This window comes from Epinephelus fuscoguttatus, linkage group LG4 (genome assembly GCF_011397635.1).
Source record: "Epinephelus fuscoguttatus linkage group LG4, E.fuscoguttatus.final_Chr_v1".
Lineage (NCBI taxonomy): Eukaryota > Metazoa > Chordata > Actinopteri > Perciformes > Serranidae > Epinephelus > Epinephelus fuscoguttatus.
This window is the reverse complement of record NC_064755.1, coordinates 22,828,182-22,844,411: the sequence shown is the minus strand read 5'-3', so window position 1 is coordinate 22,844,411 and position 16,230 is coordinate 22,828,182. Positions and strand designations below refer to the sequence as shown.

At 43.0% G+C, this 16,230-nt stretch overlaps 1 protein-coding gene across 6 annotated transcripts in view; it reads left to right on the top strand.

The window, feature by feature from the left end:
• pclob (piccolo presynaptic cytomatrix protein b) overlaps positions 1-16,230 on the top strand; it is a 64,333-nt gene that overhangs the window by 39,114 nt on the left and 8,989 nt on the right. For 2 of the 6 annotated variants that reach the window (XM_049573861.1, XM_049573862.1), the window contains exons 14-29: positions 278-1,842; positions 1,972-2,237; positions 2,625-3,453; positions 4,705-5,755; positions 8,165-8,233; positions 8,547-8,573; positions 10,203-10,291; positions 10,417-10,492; positions 10,585-10,710; positions 12,317-12,425; positions 12,649-12,716; positions 12,816-13,057; positions 13,911-13,958; positions 14,052-14,182; positions 15,154-15,180; positions 15,624-15,717. In XM_049573861.1, the coding sequence (XP_049429818.1) occupies positions 278-1,842; positions 1,972-2,237; positions 2,625-3,453; positions 4,705-5,755; positions 8,165-8,233; positions 8,547-8,573; positions 10,203-10,291; positions 10,417-10,492; positions 10,585-10,710; positions 12,317-12,425; positions 12,649-12,716; positions 12,816-13,057; positions 13,911-13,958; positions 14,052-14,182; positions 15,154-15,180; positions 15,624-15,717 (4,817 nt within the window). The remainder of the gene's footprint in view (positions 1-277; positions 1,843-1,971; positions 2,238-2,624; positions 3,454-4,704; positions 5,756-8,164; positions 8,234-8,546; positions 8,574-10,202; positions 10,292-10,416; positions 10,493-10,584; positions 10,711-12,316; positions 12,426-12,648; positions 12,717-12,815; positions 13,058-13,910; positions 13,959-14,051; positions 14,183-15,153; positions 15,181-15,623; positions 15,718-16,230) is intronic. The other 4 variants (XM_049573863.1, XM_049573865.1, XM_049573864.1 and 1 more) reach the window with 4 other exon arrangements.

Sequence of the window (16,230 nt, the reverse complement as noted above, 5' to 3'; positions counted from 1 at the left end):
TGGTTTTATATGCATGCTTTCATTAAATATTAACACCTGCTTGTTTTTGTTTTCTTTTGTCTTCATACAGATGCATGTGTTTGCCTGCGTGTGCTCCCTCAATATTTTGGTTTTGCATCTTGCTAGCCAAAATGACTGCAGATATGCATGTGAAATGAAAATCCTTGTAAATACAAATTGCATGACCTTCATTTAGTGTAGAGAACAGTGTGTTTGTTTCCAAAATAATAATATATTTGATGAAGTAAAACCTACATCTTTGGGCTTATTATGGCAGGTAAAGCTCTAGACTACACTAGCAAAACTGGAGTCTACCCTGGGATGACTACTGCTCCATACTCCCAGGTTCCTGCAGCTGGGTTTGGTGTAACCGGTGTTCTAAAAACTTCAGATGGAATAGTTTACTCTTCTGTTGCTGCCCCAGTTCCGTCCACATATGCAATTACAACTCAACCAGGCTCCGTCTTTAGCACTACCTTAACACCTACATCAACAGTCCAGAACCAGTCATTGCCGCATCCGTATGGCTTCATTCCCAGTACAGACCCAGGACAGATAATTCCTTATGACACAGGGCTACCTAAGGAGCTTCTACCCACAGCTTTGGCTGACATCATAACAGGCTATCCAGACATGTACTCAGACACCACCCTGGAAGCAATTGCTGCATCTCTGGATGCCTTAGCCTCTTCCCCAATATTCCCTGGCTTAGACAACACCAAGATGGCCCAATATCAGATGGAGAGGGAGTTTCTAGAGCTAGAGAAGCTTAAGCAGCTATGTCTTGCAGAGGAGCTGGAGTGGGAGAGGCAGGAGATCCAGCGTTACCGTGAACAGGAGCAGCTTATGGTCCAAAGGGAGCTTGAGGAGCTTCAGGCACTGAAACAGCAGCTTCTCTTGCAGCAAGAGGAAGAGCACCATGCCCACATGGTGGCCCAGCAGGAGACATATGCCCAGCAAAAAGAGCAGTTGCAACAAATTCAACAACTGCAATTGCAACTCCAGCGCCAGCTTGATGAGCACTATGGTAGCACTGGCACCACAGGAAACCTCCTAGATGCTAAATATGCAGGGGTAGGGGACAGTGGCCAGTACTGGCCTGTCAAAGATGAGTCTTCAACTCCATCTATTGGGACACAGTTAGAGGAAAGTCAGGATCAACTTAATTTAGTAAAGAAGCTTCAAGCTGATCAGGACACAGGGAAAAAAATAATTGATAGTGGAGTGCAGACAGATGATGAAGATTCAGCAGAGAAGCAGCATGTAGGAAGGAGAAAGAAGAATAAGAGAAATATTGATAGCTCAGCTCAGACTGATGATGAGGACCAAGACGAATGGGATGCTCCTACAAAAGCTCGGCGACGGTCTCGAAAACATAGCAGTGAGGGGAAACATGGCTCCAAGGTCTCTAGCATTGCTATCCAGACAGTGGCCGAGATATCTGTCCAGACTGACCACTCTGGAACTATCAAACGTCCCAATGTCCAGATGGACACGAAGGTGGAAATCATCAAGCATATCTCAGCTCCAGAGAACTCTCAGAGAGGTGGCAGTCTGAGCTGTCAGACAGACACAGACAGAAGACACACACCCATAGAGGTTGGTTACAGCACACACTTAACAGCAGATGTCCCCTCTAAGTCTAAAGTCTTCTACACCTCAGTCTCCCCGCTGTCCCCGGAAAAGTCACTTGGAGGGCAGAGAATGCTGACTGCTGACCCAACCAGGTTTTCCTCTGGTCCTCGAATATTGAAGGCTGGTCAGAAGTCTCTGTCTGATCCGAAATCCCTTAGTCCTGCCGCAGAAGACAGAGTGGGTGGATACTATGCAGACAGCTATAATGTAAGTCAAAGCAAAAATATAATTGGCAAAAATAAGACCATACTCATGATTGTGTCAGAATGATGACATTTTAGTGAAGCATGCAGTGAATTACAATTGTGTGATGTTTCATTTGTTTTTGTGTCCTAGAGCCGAAGCTCTCCCTCTGGTACAGGTAAGAAGGTGAAGCGTACGCTACCAGACCCTCCTCCTGAGGATGACACTCTGACAGGACGGACAGGCTACAGCACCAACTCTGCTCGTCGCCGTCTTGCCCGCAGTACAACAATGGCCCGGGCAAAGATCCTTCAGGACATTGACAAGGAGCTTGATCTTGTGGAGAGAGAATCTTCTAAACTTCGCAAGAAACAAGCTGAGCTAGACGAAGAGGAAAAGGAGATTGACGCCAAGCTACGGTGAGATACCACAGATGTAACATCAACACAATTTAGGATATGGGCTTGCACTTTTTGTCAGACCCTGTAACATTACATCATTAACAAATAATGTTACTAACCACTGAGTAAGTTGTGTTGATTGTAAACTAATATCACTGCGTGTGTCCCTCTCATCCAATCATCATTCCTAATTCATCTGCATGATTCCCCTCTTACCTTGATAGCTTATGGGCTAAAAGGCTGCCTTGACACCACTCAGTGAGACCTCTCCACACTCACACATGTCACACTCGTACGAAAGGTACTACTGTGTGAGAACCCAGAACAATATTTGCCTCTTTGGTTGTAATGATAATAGAATTTTTTGTGCTCAAATTGTAAAACAGTATGTGCCCATTACTGTAGGTACCTGGAGATGGGTATCAACCGGCGGAAGGAGGCCTTGCTGAAGGAGAGAGAGAAGAGAGAGAGGGCCTATCTCCAGGGGGTGGCAGAGGAAAGAGACTACATGTCTGACAGTGAAGTTAGCAACATCAGAGAGGCCAGGGGTGACGGCCTGGAGAGACCACGGACAGCACCCCAGTCAGAGTTTGACCAATTCATCCCCCCACAGACGGAAGCTGATTCCCAGTACAACACACTAACTAGTCCCTACTCTCACTATGCCCAGTATGTTCCCCAGACCCAAACCACCAGCCACTACACCCAACAGAACCTATATCAGCAGCAGTCCCTCTACCACCAACAGGTGTCTCCTTACCCAACCCTATCCCTCTCCCATGCCCAGGCACAGTCTAGCAACTACCAACATGCTTTGCTCCTGCAGCAGGGAAAGCAGCGGCAAACCACCCTGTCTGATTTAGAGCCTAAGATCTCCACCAACTATGAAGTGATACGCAACCAGCCTTTGCTCATTGTGCCAACCTCCACAGAAAGTGGTTATGGGGTTGCTCACCTCGGAGGCAAGTATGGCAGCCTGGACTTGAGGCTAGGGCTGGAGGAAAGGAGCATGGCCTCTAGTCCCATGTCTAGCATTTCTGCTGATTCCTTCTATGCCGATATTGACCACCACAATGCCAGGAACTATGTACTGATAGAGGACATAGGAGAGCTCACCAAGGCCTCAACAGGGCTGAGCAACACCGGCTTGGGCTCTGGATTCAACATGCCTGATAAGGAGTTGTCCAAGGCAGACAGACTCCTCAGGGCAGCAGAAGTCAGGCGAACAGCAGAGGTAAATGCACAGTCTTTTATTATCCTCATTTTCACCTTTTTCATCTCTTCATGTACATAGCTATATTTTTAATTTGCTTTTTAGGGTGTAGTTTTACCAATCCATCTCTGGATAAACATACTTTTGAAATTTGACAGTATTGCAATATCTTTCTTTTATTCCTATCATGCAATTTTTATAGCCTGTTTAATATGATGGCTGAAAAGGGCAAAAATGCTACAACAGCCCAAAACATTTCTTTTAGGAGAAACTTGCTGCAGCTTCAGAAATTATGCCAAGTCAAAAACATATATGATAATCCAAAACAAATACAACAACAGGAATGTGCTGCAAAATAAGAAAAGGTGCGGCAGAAAACAATCTATTGTATTAACAGCAAATACAGATATGATGCAAAGTCAAAAAGACACAACCTCCGGAAACAAGTGCAATAAAAAAATGTTTCATGTCCAGTCAACACAATGGAAGTTCTTCAGGCCTCTAGGGGGAGCGCTAAATGGAACAGCTTGAGTTTTGACCCAAAAGAGAAAGGGAGACCAGGGGTGAGACTGTTAAAGTGGAGTTAAGAGGGGACATAAAATGGTACGTATTCTCTTGTACATTTGGTGCTCCACCTAGAGGCCTTGAATGCCTCAATTGTGTTGACTTAATATGCAGTTTTTTCCCTGGCGTGTGTGTTTTTGGCACCATTGTTCCTGCATTTGTATTTGCTGTTAATGTATCTGCTTTGGCTTTCTGCAGCTGCTTTTTGCAGCAAGTTTCCATTGTTGTATCTGTTGTGGATTTTTGTGTATGTTTTAGAATTGGCATCGTTTCTGAAGCTGCAGCATGTTTCTCCTAATGGATATGTTTTGGACCGTTGCAGCACGTTTGCCCTTGTTGGCTGCCGTTGTTCAAGATGCAGCAAAACACATGTCAGCAAAACAAGGCTTTAGCTGTTGGGCTGATACTACAGTGTCTTGGCCAAACATATGTCAATGTCTGTGAAAAGTATCTGTCTGTTCCTGAAGGTTCAACCTTGTATATGTCAATGGGGACACACATTTAGGGGAGATTGACTAGATAAGTAGCCACAATGGACTAGACAGTATCCACAATGTATCAGTCTAGCCACTTCTCTATTTATGTCATTGATCAATTATTTTTGAGGTATATGTAACACACATAAAATGCATTTGTTCGTGTGCAAGTCTTATTCACAGTGCTGCTGAGAAAGCATCTAATGTGTGGCATATTATTTTCTCCTTTTAGGTGGCAGAATTTTTAGGCTCATCTCGACTTCAGGGTTATGGTAAAGGAGAAGATGACACCATGGAGGAGCCTTATGAGCTGAAGCTACTGAAGCAGCAGATCAAGCAGGAGTTCAGGCGAGGAACTGAGGGACTAGAACATTTAACAGGCTTGGGCCTGCCCCAGTATCTCCCCAGTGATGGTAGTTTTCGCCACTTCCCTAAAGGAGAGAAATATAGCATCGGCAGGCTCACCCTTGAAAAACAGGCTGCAAAGCAACTCCCAGCAGCTGTGCTTTACCAGAAACAGATGAAGAACAAAAAGGCCCTAATAGACCCTAAGGCCATCACGAAATTCTCCCCAATTCAGGAGAGTAGGGACTTGGAGCCTGACTTTGGCAGCTACATGGGATCTGGGGCCTCCTCTGTGACCAATCTGGCTGCTACAGCTAGGTTGCTTCAGGATGAGATTACATTTGGGCTAAGAAAGAACTTGTCTGAGCAGCAAAAATATTTAGGCTCCTCCTTGGGGGCCAACTTAGCTGGTTCTCTAAATATTGGGCAGTCCCTCGGACTTGGATCTACTATCAGGGCCACTGCCCACGATGATGGCACCTACCCAAGTGGCACCCGTTCCCGCCCCTCATCACGCCCCTCTTCCCGTCCCTCATCTGTCTATGGTTTGGATCTATCTATCAAAAGGGACCTATCCAGCTCCTCACTCAGACTTAAAACAGAGGGAGAAGTCCTGGATGCAGCATTTGCTCCTGGGGTGGCAAGAGCAAAGCCCACCAGTCTACCTATCAGCCAAAGTAGGGGCCGTATCCCCATTGTGGCTCAGAACTCAGAGGAAGAGAGCCCTCTAAGCCCAGTGGGGCAGCCTATGGGTATGGCTAGGGCCTCAGCTGGACCTCTCCCTCCCATCTCTGCTGACTCCAGGGACCAATTTGGTTCCAGCCATTCCCTGCCAGAGGTACAGCAACACATGAGGGAGGAATCTCGTACGCGAGGCTATGATCGAGACATCGCATTCATCATGGATGATTTGCAAGGCGCCATGTCTGACAGCGAAGGTAAATGGAGCCTGAGACTGTTGCAGCAACTCGACTGTGTGGACTTGCTTGTCATGCATGCTAATGCTGAGTGGTCTTACTGAGTTTGTGCATTAACTGGTTCTTTCTCAATCATCAGTGCTCCAGTTAATTAGTGTTGTTTGTTTGTTACTATATTTTCCTCTGTCACAGTAAATGTCACAATAGATGTGTGCATGCTGTTTCCTTTCTTTTTATTATCTCACTCACCGATACATAACACTCTTGGCATGAGTTTATGTATGTCACTAATCAGTTCTATCCATGTTTGTTCTGTGATTTCATTAGCATGCTTTGGCTTTTTATTTTTCAACAGCTTTACTTCTTCACAGTTTAATGATCATCCTTACTCCTAAAACTCAGTGGTAACGCAACTGCACAAAAATCTATAGGCTTGAAGTTATTCATACATGTTGTCCACATTACGGCTGCCTTATCCTTATTCTTAGTGAAAGCCTAAACTTTGTTATTGTTATACCAAGCATGACATATTTTACAGTCACCCTAACTAGGTATCTGCTTGGGGCACATTCAGTGAATGCATGGTGGATATAATGCAGCTACTGAGAATTCATTCCTGCATAAATACTTATGTTAAGAGAGGGTGTGACACATAATGGCAGACATGAGTGGCTGTTCAGAATTGTACTGATAGGGACAGAGTATTTTTTTAATCTTTAAAAGTGAGGTACCACGAAACAATTGTAGTAGTAGTAAGCTTTGTGGTATGAAAAAGTTCTAAAATGTGTAATGTGCAAGTCCTTTTTAAACAACAAAAAGTATGTTTGAATAGAACAATGTAATCATCATTTTCTCATGTGTAAAGTGCCTCATAAATGTTAATAATGCTAACTTATACATGACCTATGTCTATATTTATATCTATACAGACATCGATCAGCCAAAACATTAAAACCAGTGACAGATGAAATGAATAACCTTGATCATCCGGTTACAATGCTATATTTGCTGGGAAACTTTTGGTCCTAGCATGTGGATGCCACTTAACATGCTCTAACCAAACGTAATTACAAACCATGCAACCTCCCTTATGGCACCAGCACACCCTGATAGCAGTGCCCCCCTCCCCAGCAGGACAAAGCACCATGTCACAACACTGTTCAGGACTGGCCCAAGGAACACGACAAAGAGCTCAAGGCATTGACCTAACCTCCAAATTCCCTTGTCCCTTTTACTTAACGGGACCAATAGTTTCCCATCAGAACACTGCATTTTAACGAGGTGATCAATGTTATTCACTTCACCTGCAAGTGTTTTAATGTTTTGCCTGATCGGTGTGTTAAAAAATGTTCGCTGAATGGCATTAAGAGTGTTTGAAATGCTGTTCAGACCACCTGGAAGCTGCAGAAACCTGTTGTAGAGGACTTTCACATGAAGGTATGACAAGGAGTGTCTAGGGATTCTCTCTGTCTTTTTCCCAGCCCTCCCCCACCAATCTGCAGAGCAAAATAGTGTCTTTGTGAAAAGTAGGTCATCGCCTCAGAAAAAAAGTATATTTACTTTTCTTAGACACCCTTTCAGCTATTTTGGAAAACAACTAGCAGCAGTGAGGTTGAAGGAATACTGATGAATCACAGTGTCTAGATGCACTCAAGTGTTCTGCAGGTGCAGTCGAGGCATTCACTTTGTGTAGTTACCAAGAGTAATCCGAGTTTTTGTACTCGTAAACCTATACTGCGATGCAATGACTTTCTCTCAAGGACTACCATGCAGTTATGTGTATTGTTAAAACATAATACATTAAGCACAATAGTATTCTGTCTCATTTTTCTTGTATGTAACTGTACGTCTATGTTTCTATGTCTTTAATTTTCTATCTGTATCTGATTTTGCATCCTTGCATGTTGTGCAATAATATATGTTTTCCATTTCCATTTTAATAAAGTGAATGTTTTCTGCTTGTCGGTTGTTGCTGTGGATGTCTCATTGCAATGTGAGATGTCCATGTCCCCTATTGACAGCAAAATATTGACATGTGCTATCTCCATTTTCCTAAGTGTGGGATTGGTAGTGTTCCATTAGGTTAGGTAAAATCAATTTCTGTAGATGTCAACATATCATACTGTATGATATGTAAAGTTATTTTTGAGATTTAATTAGACACAGTATGTTATGCATTTATTAGATACAAGTATAATTAGACATTGCAAAAAAAAGGCCAATGACTTTTAAAAACACTTGCCTGATTAGAGTTAAGGTTAAGAGGGTTTAATGTCCATATTAATTATGAGATTATGAGTAATAAATATGTTTAGCAACTTTAGCTTTGTTTCTGGACCATTTGCAAAGAGTCTGTATGATTAAATTCTTGATAAGAAGGTGATATTTGTCCTGACCCCACATAAGAGTGTCCATCTGCCTTGATTACAGCACTAAGTGAGTCCATGCTGGCTCTGAACAGAGATGATGCCAGAATCTTTCATGAAAGTATCAGACACGGTAGAGTATCTTACAGTATTAGTTAAAAACCCTTACTTTCCTGGTACTGCTATAGCTCAATCTTACATTCATTGATGGATGACTTTTTCCCTAAAATGTATTTTATGTTTTCCTTAATGCTACTGCTTAAATTTGTAAACTCTTTGCCAGGCTAATTTCAAGCATGCATCTTACATTGACTACTGATTTCATGTGCTGAAGTATACTCACAATACATATCTAAGTAGTGTTAGCACAGTTCCTGTAGTTTGTTAAGATTACTGAACATGTGTTGGACGCATTTCTGAAAAAAACATATAACTTTGTACCCCAGCTGGAGGCCCAAACTGGAATATAGAAGGTGAGACAGCATCACAATTCCATGTAGATACATAGAGACTGTTTGCCTCCATGCCGCACATCATGGTTCTGAATGATCCACTTCTCTGGTTGATTTTGCAAACATACCAGACTCATTCTGGAATGACCCACATCTCAGTAGTATACAATACATGTCATGTAGCAGATCTGTAGTAGCTGACATGTCAAATCCATTCTGCAATGAACCCCATCGTAATGGCACTAGATAATGTTTTACCCAAAGTGACTTTAGCTATACATCATTCTGGAATGATTGAACATCACGGTGCTTCTGTAAGCATATCAGACCCATTTCCAGTATTCATGTTCATGCACTTCTGCAAATAAAATCACGTGTATATTGTGTGATCATGCATAAGTGTTGCCAACAAAATCCGAATTGCTATGGCAGTGCATTTTATCCAGTTGCTTTATAGAATTCTGAAGGTCGATGTTGCCGCTGTGTTCTCATTGTAGATCAGAAAACTCCTGTAGCGATAAGAACTGATTAGTGCTGTCTAATCCAAGAGATTTAGCTAACAGGCAACATTTACCTTCAGCAAATACAGTCATCAGGCCATACTCTTCATCATTATTGGTGCATCTCCTTGGTGGAATTAGATCACTGATAATACAAAGAGACATTTGGCAGATGTGTGCACATTCTATCCTTAGTGACCATGTACAGCATCGAGCACCAAAATGATGACTCACATTTCTTATGTAGAACGTTCTCCACCAATCTGTCTCGTTACCATGGCTTTAGATGAATTGTGAGCTCTGCAGTAACGATGCTAAATGTAACATGAGGCATCTGAAGTCTTTCAGATGTTACATATCATGCTTAAAAGGTGGTAGATGCCTGTGTGATGATCTCTGGCTGGTTTCACAGCACACAGAACTTAAAATACATCATACATACATTAGCATTGTACAGTACCACTTGACAGGTATATGGTTATTGATCCTATATGTAAGCTACAGCTGGAGGTTGTGACTTACAGACTGCGTAGATACTTCTCCCCCTTCATGCAAACAACAATGCTCTTAACATAATTTCTATAAACAAGATATGTTATTATCATTATTATTATTAGAATTAAAACACACAATGGGACAACTCCAACCCACAGTGTTTTGTCTGAAATTATTAAATACAATACATCATGTCCAAGGGCTTCTTTCAACAACAATGTTTCATATACAGCAGCTATGAAAATGTGGACAAGAATGTGCCCTCACACTGAGACGGGGAGCACTGCATGGTATCAAAAGCATGCGAAATGTATAATGCTCTTGAAATGTATTCATCCTTCATTCAGTGCTTGCAGTAATCATCTGAACTCACAGTTGGCATGGATAGGATGGACCAGAGTTTATACTTCTTTGCTTTCACCTATCCGGTCAGGACAGATCAGAGATCTTCCTGCATTTGTACAAATGGGGATGGATGTGTTTCAAATTTTGTGATGCAGGCTAGAAACTGTTTCCAAAGCATGATTGCAAGATTTATCTCTGCCCAAAGTAGTCGTAACCATGTTTACAGCAGATATTTTTTAAAGCTATTGGGGATACAGTGGGCTTGTGTTTGTGTGTACATGGCTGTTGACCAATATCTCTCCCTGCCTAGCCTACCACCTGAGGAGAGAGGACACAGATTGGTTTGATAAGCCAAGAGAAGGGCATCCGCAGAGCGGAAGCATGTCAGACAGGAGACAGGTGAGGGCCAACATTCAGCTTCACATTGTGCTGTTTCCTTGGTTAAATTTCAGTCTGTAAACCTGGCATGTTTTCTGTGAGGAGGCCTATTTTTCATGCTGTAATTTCTCAAAAATTACTTTCAGATGAAACTGGTCCCTTATGCTTTCCCTCACACTCGCATCAAGCTTAAGAGAGACCCCAAGGATACCAGTGTGTCAGGTACAAGGCGAACATAGAACAAAGCATTGTGCATACAATCATTTTCTATCTCTCTTTGCTCACTAGAATTTGCATGTTTATTTTTCCCTCAGGTAACGGACTAGGGATCCGCGTGGTAGGTGGGAAGGAGATTCCGGGGAGCCGAGGAGAGATTGGAGCATACATTGCCAAGGTTATCCCTGGTGGTGTGGCAGAGCAAACAGGAAAAGTTGTAGAAGGTAAGAGGAGATTGAGTAAGGAGGTGGCACTAAGTTTTGTTAAGTTTTGAATAGTAAGAAAAACTCATACACATATTTCCATCCCACAAGAGAAGATGTGCTGCTGAAATTAAGGTATTTCCTGTGCATTCATTTGACTTTATACATGGTAAAAAAAAAAAAAAAAAACATCATTTCTGGGACCCAAGAGATAAACAGTGTAAATGCAAATCTTCCAAGTGTTATTATTTTTAGGGCAGTCTATAAGCCCTCAGCCAAAAAAAATCCCTGCCTGAATCAGTGAATTCCAGATGGAGATGTGAGAGGCTGCTGTAGCCTTCTGTGTTGTGGTCTGTCATGTCTCATTCCCCGACACATCACATCCAAACACAGAAAGAGCCTGTCAACTCACCCTCCACAGCACTGGGCTGTGTTAGTCATTAGGCTATATTTAGCATCATTATAGACACACAAATACACACACCCAGGCATACACACACACACACACACACACACACACACACACACACACACAATAATTAGCTTTATAAACCTTCCGAAATCCCTACTCAATTTGTTCATTAAGTCATTAGGATTTTTCAAATGGTTGATCTTAATGTTTATTGTTTGGACAGAGAGGAGCCTGGATATTAATGGTCATTTCTGACGTTTGAAGATATTTTAGGACAAAATTGGTTCTAGTTTCTCCTTTTGAAGAGAGCTCTGCCATGGGGACTGCCACGACTTTGCTATTACACAAGAGAGAGGGTGAAGGACGGATCAGCTAGTGGATTTCTGCTTGGTCTAATGCTTTCATTCATTGTTTTGCTTTGGAAATAATGAGATTGAAAAGGTTAGACTGGGCTCCCATTTTCATGGCATTATCCGTTGTAATAACGAAATAGGAATAGTGGTCAGAATGGCAATGTTTACTTTGTAGCGTATGCTGAATTGTAACTATGCAAATGTGATGTTTGTGTTCCACTGAAAGAGAATGGCAGCGCAACATGCCTTCAGGTGCAAAGAGAAATAAGGTGGGGGAGGATACGGTGGATTATATATAGAGGGAGCAGAGGGAATAATCGAAATGAGCACTGGCTCATGCAGAAGGATGTGGGAATATTAATTCAAGTCTTTATTGTCACAGCAGCTGGTAAGTTGCCTCGTAAGCAGAAGTCTAATCTGAGGACCAGATTTCAGTTGTGTAAGTGAGGCCTTCTGCAGCTCTGGCATTGAGTTGGAAGTTTGAGTTTGCTGTGCCCTGACTTCCCACTGCTCTTGCATCTGACATGCCATTCTCTTGAGTTTAAACAAATGAGATTGTGTGCAAAACTTCTGTTTCCTCTCGCTGTGCTGTGTGTGTGTAATGCTATAGTGATGCAATGTCAAAGTCAACACAAAAACACAAATTGAAAATGAAATTATTAAACTTTTCCACTGGGTATACTACAAATAAAAGCCTTACTTCTGCTGTGTGAGCATGTAGGCTGCACTACCCACACTGAATCATGTTTCATATACGGAGTGGGGGTGCAGTGCATTTGCCGACAGGCTATAACATCTTGTGTGGGAATTGATAGCACCTTTTTGTCTCTGACTCCGCCTGCTTGCCTTTATCACACCACAGGAATGCAGGTGTTGGAGTGGAATGGAGTCCCTCTGACGGGAAAGACTTATGAAGAAGTACAGTGCATCATGGGCCAGCCATGTGCAGAGGCGGAGCTCTGTGTGAGACTGTGAGTTACATCTGTCATCATTTACCCATCTATCCCACTAAGACTCCGACATGTTTAGTCGCAATATGGCAGCTCTGCACCCATGTACACCTTCTCTCCTCCCTCCTTTCCCTCCTCTTCATCCCACACCCCTTCATCTGACAAATACTCACTCTATGACTGATTACTGCTAAGATACACCGGTTGATATTCCATTATAAATTTCCTGTATGGATCCAAACAGCGACCTTAATATGCTGTCTGACCCTGAGCACCCACAAGCCCTGGAGCACCATGTCCAGCTTAAGGCTGGTATGTACAAGGATTTGTTGATATGTCTGCATGCATGCATGTATCTGTGTACCTATTTCACATAAATACAAAGTGAATTACTATATGCATTTGTCTCAGTAGGTGGGCAGCGTTCCCCTGGTGTGGATCCTAAGCAGTTGGCTGCCGAGCTGCAGAAAGTGTCCCAGCAGCTGGCTCCTGGTATGGCTGGAACAGGGCTCGGGCCCGGGGGTTTGGGGGTCCTCTCTGCACTTGAGCGCTCAGCCCTCCTCCACTCAGGTCCTGGATCGGCTGCCTCCAGTGGTGTGCCAAGCCCCGGCCAGCCCGCATCCCCAGCCATAAACAAGAAACAACGACACAAGGTTGTGGATTTGACTTGTTAGCACGCTTTCTGCTGCCTCGTCTCAGACACGCTCTTCAGTTGTGAAGAGTTCAGCTCACAATGTGATGACGAGGCAGAATATAGACAGTGAACAATATATCAGCGCCTGAAACATGCTGCAAAATATAAATCTAGTTTGAATTTATAATAGTGTGTGAATCCGTTTTAAGCCGCAGACTCTGGGTCCCCTGTGCGATCCATCATGCACCTCCATTAGTATTACATCATATGTACATAACACTACAAAGGGGAGCTTGCATGTGAAGGTCAAAGAGTGTGACTGTGTTCATCACTGTGACAGGCCAATTATAGCGGAACAAGAAATAGTGTGGCACAGTGCATGACCCTGGCTGCGGGTGGCCTTTACACATGAAATGGGCAATATAAGCATAAGTGCTTCATTATAAGCAGATGTTTAAATATATAAAGGCATTATTAGGAACAGAATATAAAACAAAGAGTAGAAATATATTTAGAAATCGTCTGCACTGAAACAGATTTTTTCATTAATGTCTAAGTACCTCAAATAATTGATTAACCTTCCCAAACTTCACTGGAGGACTTTTCCAGTCAATTACACAGCTCAGATGGTCAAATCCCTCCTGAGGCCTATAGATTCAGTGAGAAATCTTTACTCTGCATCTTTTCTACAAGGACAGCCCATTCATCTGTAAGCTGACAATATATATTTCGAGAGTGAAGTCAGAGCACCGTTTACTGCAACCTAACACCAGGGTAAAGGCTTAAATCTGGCATGAACTTTTCTTTGTGGGTCAGATCATGAGACAATTGTTTTACAACCACTGTGTGCATTTCCCCACTTTTTTGTGTAGCCAATGGAGGCAATGAGGACACCTCATGCCATCACTGGAGACATTCAGGTACTAAAACACTTATAAAAATCACTGTGTCGGTGAAAATCGGTGTCTTTCAGCTGTTTGGTCTTTCTCACACAGCCTCTGTTTTCCCTTCAGCTCCAGATCAACTATGACAGGAACTTGGGAAACCTGATCGTCCACGTCCTGCAGGCTAGAAACCTGGCCCCGAGGGACAACGACGGCTACTCTGACCCTTTTGTCAAGGTCTACCTCTTGCCGGGGAGAGGGTGAGCTCTGCGCGTGTGTTTGAGTGCTCACGAGTGTCTGGTCTGTGTCTGCCTTTCTGCTTCTGTGTCTGTCTTGTTTTCTCTCCCCCTATTTCTTTCTGACTTTTATATTGGATGTCCTGTACGGAATTGACTAACTACTTGAGTTTGTGTGAGAGAATGAGCCTGGACATGATGATATGAGGCAGTCATTTGCAGTGCAATTCGATTCAATTTGATTCAGATTTTGTGAATCAATGGATGGGTGTTTTAGAATTGAAACAAATCCACGAGGTGAGGTCATTTGGCACACTACAAGATTACAATATGTTCAATTATCTAAGCGTAGGCAGCATACATGTGTGCAAACATACTCTATGTTGAATTCTTACTCTGCCTTCTTTTTACTGAATCAGAATTTTAGTATTGTCCCTCAGTATTATGCCCAGGTTTCCTCCTCCTGCCTGATCCACTGTCTTTCCCAAGAGCCTGTGGATAGCAGGAGAAAGGATCGATCCAGCCTTTATCTGCTCTGTAACAGTATCTGCTCTTAGATAATGACCCCATCAGACCTGTTTATGAGATTATAAGCCCTCTCTACTACACGCTGTATAGGTTACAACTGAAAGCTCTGTAGGACAGCACTTTTGTTCCCCTGCTGTTTCATTTGAAGAGTATTTTCAAATGTATTTGTCAGACATTAGCGGCAGAGTGCACAACCGTGGTACAACAACAACAGTTCAGAAGAGTGAATTAGTCAGTCACCCATGAGCCAGATGTAATCATTGTGAGTTTTTTTTTTTGTCTCGCGTCACAAACATGGCTCGGGCACAAAAACAGCGATACACCCTGCAGTGAATATTGATTGCCTCAGCTCTCTATCCTTTACTGCCTTTTCTTTGAGCTCTCTGGGCTTCTCTGACTGTTTTTTGTGTTTTTGCTTTTCTTGTTTGTGATATCTGCCCTCCTCTTCCTCTTCTGGACTGCCTCAGCCAAGTCATGGTTGTCCAGAATGCAAGGTAGCGTGGTGCTGATCTTTGCTTTTTCGTTTGGTGTTATGTCCTCTCTTTCTGTAAATTACGTCTCCAAAGTGGTTCTCCATCCTTTTGTTGTGGCCTCTGTTGTTCGTCCAATTATCTGCTCTATTTCATGGTGTTTAAGAGCACTCCTGTCATTGCTTTTTTCTCTCCATGCCTCTCACTTTTAACTCTCCTCAGCTCCTATCTCTGAAGTACTCTGTGATTTTTTTAAAAGCATCTTAGGTAATTTAAAGAGCATTTATATCTGGGTTTGTTTCTCATGTCTCCACGGCAGGAGATTGACTATTTTACAAGCGTCTATTGAATCCACATTTACTGAGTATATCACAGTTTGGTGAATGTTTGCCATGGGTTCAGGCAGGGGAAAACTTTTTTTAATTATTAACTGACAACCTATCATTCTGAATATCATGACTTATCAGTGCTGATAACAAGAGAAGGACCAAGTATGCTCAGAAGACCATGAACCCAGAATGGAACCAGACTGTCATCTACAAGAACATTCATTTGGAGCAGGTACTGTGCAGAATGACAATAACACGCACACACACTTACACCTACACACCTACACACACACACACACACACACACACACACACACACACACACACACACACACACACACACAAAGCCTTCACTCAGTGCAGTTACTGTATGTGCTGTGGGCCACTTTAGGTGAAGTGGATGTCTTACACTCTTATTAGGATTCTGTCCTCATGCCTTGTCCCCAGGGCTGTCCTCCGTATCCCTGTGCAACCTCTTATCAGCACTCCCAAGACTCAAGTTAACAACCATCATTTCTGCTCTCACGCAGCCTCGACACAGGCAGCCTAGCCGCGTGTCATTTTAACAAAAAGAGTATAGAAACTTGGTAACTGTGCGCTTGTGTGCTTGTCTGTCACCGGGCAAGTGTCGCTGTGTGTATGGCTGTTTATTCTTGGATATCTGTGTTTGCTAGGAGCATGTGTTGTTTGCGACACAGACACCACCCAGACTGTAATAACAACAACAACAACAGTGAGGGATGAG